The following is a 10,488-nucleotide window of genomic DNA, read 5'->3' on the forward strand; positions in this document are numbered from 1 at the left end:
TGAGTGCCGGTCGGCACCTATCCTCTGTGCGGGAATCTCTCCGCTTTGCCCTCCGCACCCTGTGACTGCGCTCTCCTCTGCGGCTCCAAAGCTTCCCCACTGCGCAATCCACAGTCTCGGCCCGCAAAGGGGCTTCTAGTGTGTGGAAACCTTTCCTCCTTCACAGCTCCCTACCTCTGGTGCAGGTTCCGTCCGTATCATTTTGTCTCTGGTTATTCTTTTTTCTTTTGCCCTACCTGTGTACGTGGGGAGTTTCTTACCTTTTGGGAAGTCTGAGGTCTTCTACCAGCATTCAGTAGGTGTTCTGTAGGAGCAGTTCCACGTGTAGATGTATTTCTGATGTATTTGTGGGGAAGAAGGCGATCTCCACATCTCACTCCTCCGCCATCTTGAAGGTCTCCCCTAAACAAGATTTTAAAAGCCCACATGTGATGTGTCCACCAAAACACATGCATGAGAATGTTCATAACAGCTTTTTATTTAATAGTCTAAAACTAGAAACATCCAAATGTCCATTAACAGGAGAAGAGATAAATAAATTGTGGTATAGTCATACAAGGAAAGTTGCATGGCAATAAAAAGTACACCACTGACACAAACACCAACAGGGAGGGATGGATATCACAGACATTATGCTGAGTGAAAGCAGCAGATACTAAGGCATATATTTATTTCACTTATTTGATGCTTAAGACTACTTGATGGCAATAAAAGAATAGTGACTTGACAGAAAGGGGCAGGAGGAAACTTCTTACGGTAATGAAAACGTTTAGTATCTTGATCTGGGCAGTAGTTACATAAGGGTATGCATATGCAAAAATTCATCAAGCTGTACACTTAAAGTATGTGCACTTTGTATGCTTTATGTATGCTATGCCACAATAAAAAACAATAAGTTGTGAAAGAATATGTGCTCAGAATGATCCATTTTAATTTTGCTAGAAAGTCATAACTTATGAGCTGATTAAATATGATGTGGAGAAAGATGAACCCGTTCGAGATGGAAATGGATATTGCATCAAAGTTCCCAAAGGTACAGTGGATTTTTGTTCAATTAACCTGTGCCTTTTCTTACCTTAACCAAGTGACTCTTAAGAACTAACATATCACAGCTAAAATGAACACATGGTAAAATTTATCAGAGTGGGGGAAAAAAAGAGGTTTATTTTCATACTCTTGGAAATAGATAAATTCCAAAAGATAGTAATTTACCACTACACGTAATATAACTATAATTTGAAAGCTAGCTTAATAATTTCTTGATTATGAGGTAAGCATTTTGCAGAAGCGGATATGTAATTATGGTTGCAAAACTACGGTTAGCTTTAGCGGACCTTTCCTTTAAGCTTAAACTACTATGCGTTTGTCTAATTGTGTGTGTAAATCATTATTCAGTGAAAGATTAGTATTAAAAGAATTACAAATGTGTGACCATAGAGAATAATGTACTCTGTGTGTGTGTGCATGGTGTATATATGTGTGTATATGATATACATGGAAATACATGTACACATGCATGTAAAATGACTTCCTGCAGCCAGCTTGTTGCCACTGGGTTGTATGGCATCAGTTTTAAAAGGTTAATACTAAAAGTTGCCTACTGCTGGTACATAAAATAACAATTTACTTTCTTCTGTCTTAGGTGAAGTTGGACTCCTGGTTTGCAGAATCACACAACTCACACCATTTAGTGGCTATGCTGGAGGAAAGTCTCAGACAGAGAAGAAAAAACTGAGAGATGTCTTTAAGAAAGGAGACCTCTATTTCAACAGTGGAGATCTCTTAATGATGGACCACGAAAATTTTATCTACTTCCACGACAGAGTTGGAGATACATTCCGGTTGGTTTCTCTGAATTATTGAGCCGAAAACAAACACATGCACAGTTTGGCTTACTCCTAAATTAGAGTCGCATTCCACTTTGGTTATGGTACTCCATTTCCTTCTGTCTCTTTGGTGTGTCAATTCAACCTCCTGTATTCCCAGAAAACAAGGCGCAAAATACACGGGGTATCACTCTGCAATGCATAGTTATCTTGGTTGAGCAACACCAGATGAAACTAGGAGAGAAAACCTGTGTCTGATTTTGGGCACCTAAATAACTTAGTCCATCCAATTCCTCCCATTTATCCTCAATTATTACCAGTCACTCAGGTCAGCCAGGGATTTTCATACTGTTTCCAATCATGAGGCTTTTTCTCAGATAAAATCAAATGCAAATTAATGTGAAGCTGATCTAGTTGAAGAGGAGGTGAGGGTTCTGAGCCCCATCTGCTCCTGTCCCTCCCACTCTCCATTCCCAACCAGATGGTTTCCCACAGAGCCCACAAGTCAGCACAGTGGAGTTTGAAAGTCATCGTAATAGACCATGAAATTAATTCTCAGCAACAGCATGGTCCTCCAGCTTCATGACACTTCTGTTTAACCAGCTTCCTTCCCGTATAAACTCTCTCAGGCCAGACCCTGTGTCTGCTTGTTCACCCCCCAGCACCTAGTACAGTGATTACTTTTTGCATGAATGAATGAGGAAGAGATGGAAGTTGTCTGTCTGTAGTAGAAAGAGCATGGATATGAATGAGAAGAACTCAGCTCCCAGGCTTCCTCTTTACCCCTGAGCAGCTGTGTTATCAGGCAGGTAATCTTTCTGTACCTCAGTTCCTTCACCCATGAAATGAGGGTCCCAATGATCCTTACGGTTCCTTCCATCTCTAATATCCCATGACTCTGGATCTATATCATTATGTTATGCCACCTTCATGTTACTAAAAAAGATACTTCTGGGAGATCTAAAGAATTTTTAAATGTAAGACAAAATTTAACTCTTTATTCAAAGAAAAAGTAGCACCTGATTGGGCACTAACATTATTCTCCCTACAAATAGAGTATGATATTTTCTTTCTTATTAAAAGCTTTTTCATTGCCATAAGACCCTGAAAAACAAGTATGAAATTCTAGTTAATAGACATTTACTAACTGAATTAAATAGCAGCCAAAGTTAGTGAGTGAGGGAAGTGAGAGACTTAAACACAGCAAAAAGTCATGGAGATTTATTTTTGATTTCTAGTGCCTTTCTTAGGCCAAACCCATATTTTAACATTAGAACATCATTCTGTGTATCACATTTCATGTGGCAAGGTTAAAATTCCACATTTTATTCTTTAGGTCTATGCCTTTGTCTTTCATGCCTCAAGCAGGGTGCCTCTCCCATGACTAAGTTGGAGAGTTTGGGGGCCAAGGTGAGGAAGACAAACGCAGCCACCCCACAGAGGTCTGGAGGAAACACCTGTCACAGACAACCTGCACCGCAGACCACCAGTGACCTCTGCTAACCTTGCCTTTTCTTCCAGGTGGAAAGGGGAAAATGTGGCCACCACTGAAGTTGCTGACATAGTAGGACTGGTTGATTTTGTCCAAGAAGTGAATGTTTATGGCGTGTCTGTGCCAGGTATGCACAAGATATTATAAATCAATGCCAAAACTCCTACACTAACAGAATATAATTTTAACCCCCGTGCAAAGTTTGTCATCACTTCCTCCTGCCAGCTGGAGAATCAAACAACTCTTTCCCAGCCTCCTGGGAGTAAGGGGCTTATGTCTGGTTTATGTGCCATTATAAATCAGACAGGTCAGTACATCTGAACCTGGCCTTCCTCTGTGGTTCACTCCCCAGCTGTTCTTGGGCTCTCAAGCAAGCCAAATCTCTCCACGATGCAGGGTCCATGCAGCATTTGGCATGCCTCAAGAAAAGAGGTATCATGCTTGAGAGCTTGGAAGTGGTATCTTGGCCTCTGAACTGGGAGGCACAAGTAAGAGCAAGTGCCGTTGCTAGAGGAAAAAAGCCAGGAAGGAGCTGATTTTTTCCAGACTCTTCTTTTAAACCAAGTCCCTGACCCCAGCTTGCTCCACTGAGTTTCAGAATCATCACACAAAGTGCTGTCACCAAGCCTCTGTCTGCAGATCTGCCTCTGCCAGCAGAGTGGGGAGGGTGAGGTCTGATTTTGGGTCCTGGCTCCAACACCTGCTGGCTGTTGGACTTCACGCAAATCACTAAATTAGAGATAATACCAATCCTGCAGTTAAGATTGTCGAGAAAACTAATTCATTTTAATTACATAAATACTAAATGTATATTTATCAGACACGTACATGAGGGTTGTCATGAAAAGAAATCATTTTAATTATAGATGTCAGAGAGGATTAAAACTTCCAAATCACTATCCAAATATAAGGTACTAGGGGAATCGGTATTCCCTAGAACTCAGTATTTGGGATTCTCATCTATACTCAAAATGGAAATCCCAAAGTCCCTTTTACCTGAGCTATGATGGTTTCACATGACATTGTGCTGGCCTTTTATTTTTTAAAGAATATTTGAGGCTTTCTCTTGCCTGCTCCTCTCCAACCCGGTGACAATGACTTGACAGGAAGTGTAGCCACATCTCAGGTCAGAGTCTGAGGGGTGCAGAATACTTCTCATGTTGGATTTCAGGCTGAATTAACACAAGGGCCCATATTGTGGTTGTCAGCCATGGCACCATGCTGGCCTCTCACAGACCCCATCTGGAATATGTTGCATGCCCTTCTAAATGCTGGAGTTTTTAAAGTAACAGTACAAAAGAATGAGTATGAGAAGGTAAGAGAATATGGGAAATGGAATGGAAAGGCCTAATCCACTGCTCTTCAAAGTGGTGTCACCTACAAATTGGCACTCGCCATCTGCCTCTACAAGGATCAAATTACGAGCCGCTGCAGCTGCAGACCTTCAACACGCCCTGAAAGGAGTTCAAGGTGGACATCAGGAATGAGGCACTCTGTGCTCTGGGAAAAACTGGCAGAACAGGTCTTCAGATAGATATTTTCAGGAGAAGATTTTATGAGCCCAATTCTTGCATCTCCTCATATCTAGAAAAGCACTAAAATCCTTCATGGTGACATCTGCTCCTCGTGACTAGCAGTGTCCTTCGTGAGACTAGCAGATACCTTCTGCAAAAAATATGTGCCTGGTTGCATGTACTCCCCCCCTTCACTAAAATCCCATGTGTACTGACCTTCTGCCCTACCTCTTTGGAGCAGTTTCTCAGAGCTATCTGAAATGCTGTCTCCCAGGCTATAGTCCTCATTTTGCCCCCAAATAAAATTTAACTCACAACTCTCACGTTGTGCATTTTTTTCATTTGACAGTAGGGTCCCTGGGCCAGCAACAGCATCATCGCCCAGGAGCTTGTTAAAAATTTAATATTTCTCATGTTAAAAATGCCCACCCCAGAACTACTGAACCAGAATCTCTGGGGTGGGGCCCAGGGAGCTGTGTTTTAACAAGCCCTCCAGTGATTCTTAAAACAAATGAAGTCTGGTTTTGGAGTGATGAAAATGTTCTAGAGCTAGATACTGGTGATAGTTGCATGACATTGTGAACGTACTAAATGCCACTGAACTGTATACTTTAAAATGGTTAAAATAATGAATTGTATGTTTTACCACAATTTTTAAAAAACACTGAAGTCTGAGAAGCCTGGAGGCCTAGTGGTTCTGAAAATTTAGCCAGTCATCAGAATCATCTGGGAAACTTTTTAAAGCCCAGATCTGGGGTTTGGGACTAAATCTTTGTGTCTTTTTTAAATTCCCAAATGGGTCTACCACCCAGTAAAGTTTAGGAGCCATTGATATAGAACAAAGAAGAGGAGGCTAATGGGTTTCAAATGATTGGGAGACAAGTCAGGTAGAACAAGGAGCAGCTGTGTTTATGTTGCACTGGAGAGCAGAATAAAACGGATGGATTGAAATGACGAGGGAGCAAATTTTAGCCTGAGAACTCTCCTGTAGCCAGAGGGACCAACAACAGAGTGGTCTGTCTCCTGAGGTAGACAATGTCCCACCAACTGGGATGTGTAAAGAGGCTGGCTGTCCACCTGGGATCCTGTAAGAATTCTTACAGCAGTGAAAGATTAGAGATGAACCCTAAAGTCTCTCCTATTTTCAGATTCTGTGATTCTCAGTGCCACTCTTGCAGCCTAGAAATGTGGCAGATCTATCTAGAGAAAGACATCAGTCCACCAGGGTGATTCTCACTACCGAAGGGCTGAACAAGGCCTTCACAGAGCTCAGCTTTGGACCAGGAAGAAACTTGTAAGTTTGGGCCTAGACTAGAGATGACATCAGAACTGCCAAACTACTCTCTAGAGCTTTATATTATCAATAGAACTTTCTGCAGTGTTCTGAAAATGTTCTATATCTGCACTGTCCAGCATGGTAGCCAATAGCTACCATATGGTTGTTGAGCACTTGAAATGTGGCTAGTGCAACTGAGGGACTGAATTTTTCATTTTATTTAATTATAATTAATTTTAATAGCTACATGTGACCAGTGGCCACCATATTGGATAGTGCAACTCTAGAGAACCTCTGGCCCGAACTGCTGCAGACAGGAACCTTCCCCCTGGAGCTGAACTAGCCCCAGCCAACCTCTGGGAGTCAGGACAGAGACCTGAGATCCAACAGCCCCATTTGCCTCTCGGTTGGGCATTGCCTCTGTCAGAGCAAGAAGCAAGGAGCCAGTCGACTCTGAAGATTTCTTTTGCATCAGCCTCTGCCTTAATTCTAAAAGGAGCTCATTGGAGACATTCAAGATTCCTGAGACCGGTACCTTTGAGACAGCTACCAGGGACCCCTAGAGAAAGAGGGTATGGTGCCCTGCCTCCCTCCTTCAGATATGAGGCAAAGCAAATGAGGATGCATTTCCTTTCTTATAATTTTTCCTCTTGTTTTCTGACTTCTTTAGAGTCATGGGAAAACACACAACCACCATGGGAGAGATTTTGAAAGCTGGGGCCCAGGTGACGAAGGGCGGCTCCTTCCCCCTCTCTGATTACAGTTAAGTAGTTCAGGGAAGTGGACCTGGACTCCCACTGGGTCTGCCCGATCACGTAGAAGAGGTATTAATATGTAATTACCACTGTCCTCACAAGAAAGCAATGGTAATTGTTCTAAACACCGGGAAGAAAGAGCTGTTAGGATCTGTTTCCCCTGTGGAGAGCACAACCTCTCTGGACTAGAAGGCATCCAGGTGGGGAGGTGGGGGTGCAGTGGGCACATACCTTGATCTGCCTTCACCCTCCTGTCCTGCAGCCTCTCTGAAATGCAGAGGCAAAGCTATTAGGAACCGTGATTATATGTCTCAGAGGTGAACATCTGTGCCTGGAAGCACAATAGACCTGACCTGCGACCCAAAGAACCACCTGAGCCCAATTATCCTTGACAGGGGAGCAAGGGTTTTTCACCAGAATCCAAAAAATTTTTTAGCCACTAATTCAACCTTTTTCCCATTCTGGTGTTTACATCTAGGCTGCCAAGAAGGATGATGTCAATAAGCACAGGATCTTTAGCTAGCCTGCCTCAATTCCATTTCTGGCCCTGCCTAGTATTTGCTGCATGAATTTGAACAAGTCTTTTAATGTCATTAAGCCTCAGTTTCTTCACCTGTAAAATGGAGATAACCTTTGTACCTCTTCATAAGGTTGTCGAGGGTTAAATAAGATAGTACATAAAGCACACTTAATAAAGGACCTGGCATGTAATAAAGATTCAATCAATGTATAGCTTGTTGTTTTGTTGTTATCTTTAATTCACTTTAGAATTTAACTTCAACATATATTTGCAATAAAAATTCCAGCTATCCAAAAGAAACCCATGCCATAAATCTGTCTCAGTTCTCTGTACTTTGACCTAGCAAAGGTCATTTATTTTATCATAAATAAAATAAATAGCTACAACCCACCTAATTTTTTCTCACTTTAACTCTAGGTCACGAGGGTCGAATTGGCATGGCTTCCATCAAGATGAAGGAAGACCATGAATTTGATGGAAGGAAACTCTTTAAGCATGTGGCCGATTACCTGCCCAATTACGCAAGGCCCCGGTTTCTAAGAATACAGGTGAGACCCCTTGTTATAAAGTTCAGTTATCCTCTCTCTTGGAGACACCTGAGTCTAAGGGAACAATTCCTCTTCTACCATGGGAGCACAACGGCCAAATTTTCACTACTCTTTCAGGAAGCTAAATGAGGAAGCAGAAATACCAGAAAATATAGCTAGCTGAAACCAAATCCTAATCCCTTTTTCCCTAAAACCACAGGCAGTTCATTCAGCAACAGTGTTAGCAAATAACTCACAAAGTCTGTTTGATGAGGTATAACAAACACATAAAATAGAAATGCTCTGACCCTCTTACTTATTGTTTCCAGTTTTAAAGAATGGAAAAATTCCCTGAGGTCCTGCACCTTTCTGTGATGTGAACTTTAATTGGGCATCATTAGCCAGTAGGAACTACCAAAGGCTAAACCGTCACAGATAGAGATTTTTTTTTTCTTTCTCAAACATTAACCCCTTAGTTTAACACTCTCACTTTTGGACCTTGAGCTCTGTGATTCTGTAGCTGAAGATGTGAGAAAAGAAGTGTTAGATTACCAGATATTGCTAAGGTTAAACGGTTATTTCTGTTGATGTTCATAAAACACTGACATGCTTTACAGTGACGGTTGAGAGACATGAAAGTTGAAATATCCTCAGATCATCACCTATTTACTGAAGAAGAAACAAGTCTTCAGTGTCACAAACAGGCTGAAAAAAAAAGTTGTCTGTGTGTACATGATTCCTTTCCCCACCCCACCATTAATCAGAATATTCCAGGAATACTGGAAGCTCACCAAGTGACAGACTCTTCTGCTCCGTTTTGCACTGTCTGCAGACTCTCTCCCCACATGTGATCGTCAAGCTTTAAGGGAAGGAAAAATACCTCCACAGAGGGCCCCCTAGTGGAGGTTCTGAAGACAGGATATCTTGGTATCACACAGAACCTGCTTTCACCTGCTCTCAAATGATTGTTTGATGTTTTTCAGGACACCATTGAGATCACTGGAACTTTTAAACACCGAAAAGTGACCCTCATGGAAGAGGGCTTTAACCCTGCAGTTATCAAAGATGCCTTGTATTTCTTGGATGACAAAGCAGAAATGTATGTGCCGATGACTGAGCACATTTACAACGCCATTAATGATAAAACTCTGAAACTCTGAATATTACCAGGAGGATAACTCAGTGTATTTCTAGAAAGAAACTGAATGGACCTAGTACAGCCACTTGATATAATCCCACTTTAATTTGATTGAAGATTGTGCAGTGCAATTTTTTTATGCATACCAGTAAGGAGAGACTTTTTAAAATTACACCCGAACCTTTGCAAGTGAAAAGACTTATATGTAATTCTTTTTCAATTTGCACCTACTGTTTGTATTTGCAAACTAAGCTTGTTAGAGGGAGGATGTTATTTTTTAAAATATGTAATAAAATAGATGAACACCAACATATGCAAAGGCACTTCTTCCTGACTTGATTCTAAATGCCAACGCTGAGCCTGACAGTATCATTGGCAATTTTTCACAGGTGTCCCCTTTATAATGCTAATGGCATTCTGAGTAAAAAGTGGTAAGGAGTTGGGAGGTGAGGGGGTAGGTTCCCAGTGAACAACCCAATGGAAATCCAGCTCTAGTGTAAGGCCAACCCTACCCCCAGAAGCATCCTGGCCACTGTCTACAGCATTAGCCAACAAGTGATAAAGCCACCCATAGTCTTTGAAGGAGCTTAAGTCTAGAGCATCAGAGCTCTATACATAAAAGGTATCCAGCAAGCTTTTTAGCTATATCAAGGGTTGCAAACTCAAGTGGCTTCAGGATTTGTATTGGTAATGCGGATGAGAAGAGCAGGTCCCAAATGAACGTGGAAAACGTGGGGACAGCCACGACGCAGCTTCAGTCAGCTGATTATTGTCATGGGGCTATAGAGCCCAGGTACTTCCAAGATCTGATTATTCACAAAACAGAAATCCAGATATTTATGTGAATCTCCCAATTTTTAACATGTAAAGTCTCACATTTTTTATAATTTCCACTCACCCCAGAGAAAATGCAACTGTGCACCAGGGAAGTCCCAGAGGTCCAGCTCGCACCCCCAGGCTCACGTGCTCCTCAGTCTAGAGCTGGTTTCACTCCACAGCCAGTCTCCGGCCAGAGAGCCTATTCAAGGACCGAGGGCTTTGGGCGTGGCACAGGAGGATCTGGGAACAGCAAGGAGCTCTCTCAGACAGGCTCTTTGTCCTTACACTCAGCTGCCACCTTTTCTGAGTAGAACCCCATAAGCTCTGCATGTGTCAGTCACAGAGTTCCAGGAGCAGGTCCTTGGTGGCGGCCCTCAAGATGACGTATTCCTTACTAGAGCTTGTCCTAGGTCACAGGAGCATCATGCTCACTAAGTTCACATCTAGGAAGTGTGACTCGAGTTCACCCCAGCCTCCCTAAAACAGGTAGAGTTTCCTTCCCTAGAGAACATCTTCAGACGACCAGGAGCTAGAAAGGAGCCCTAATTCTCCCTCAATTTAGTCCCTAAATTGAAAAGCCCCAGGCAAATGTATTCAGGGATTCTCAATGATACATGATGA

General features: G+C 42.3%; 1 protein-coding gene across 3 annotated transcripts in view; it reads left to right on the forward strand.

Moving 5' to 3' along the window:
* The window catches only part of SLC27A2 (solute carrier family 27 member 2), a 54,743-nt gene extending 45,372 nt beyond the window's left edge, over window positions 1-9,371 (forward strand). Inside the window, exons 5-9 of one of the 3 annotated variants that reach the window (XM_027096649.1) lie at window positions 943-1,033; window positions 1,643-1,841; window positions 3,348-3,445; window positions 7,801-7,931; window positions 8,894-9,371. In XM_027096649.1, coding sequence (XP_026952450.1) covers window positions 943-1,033; window positions 1,643-1,841; window positions 3,348-3,445; window positions 7,801-7,931; window positions 8,894-9,070 — 696 coding nt within the window. In that variant the 3' untranslated portion in view covers window positions 9,071-9,371. The remainder of the gene's footprint in view (window positions 1-942; window positions 1,034-1,642; window positions 1,842-3,347; window positions 3,446-7,800; window positions 7,932-8,893) is intronic. The other 2 variants (XM_027096648.1, XM_027096647.1) reach the window with 2 other exon arrangements.
* The last annotated feature ends 1,117 nt before the right edge of the window (window positions 9,372-10,488 follow it).

The sequence above is a fragment of the Aethalodelphis obliquidens genome, unplaced genomic scaffold (genome assembly GCF_003676395.1).
Source record: "Aethalodelphis obliquidens isolate GAN/ISIS:26980383/991018 unplaced genomic scaffold, ASM367639v1 scaffold105, whole genome shotgun sequence".
Taxonomy (NCBI): domain Eukaryota; kingdom Metazoa; phylum Chordata; class Mammalia; order Artiodactyla; family Delphinidae; genus Aethalodelphis; species Aethalodelphis obliquidens.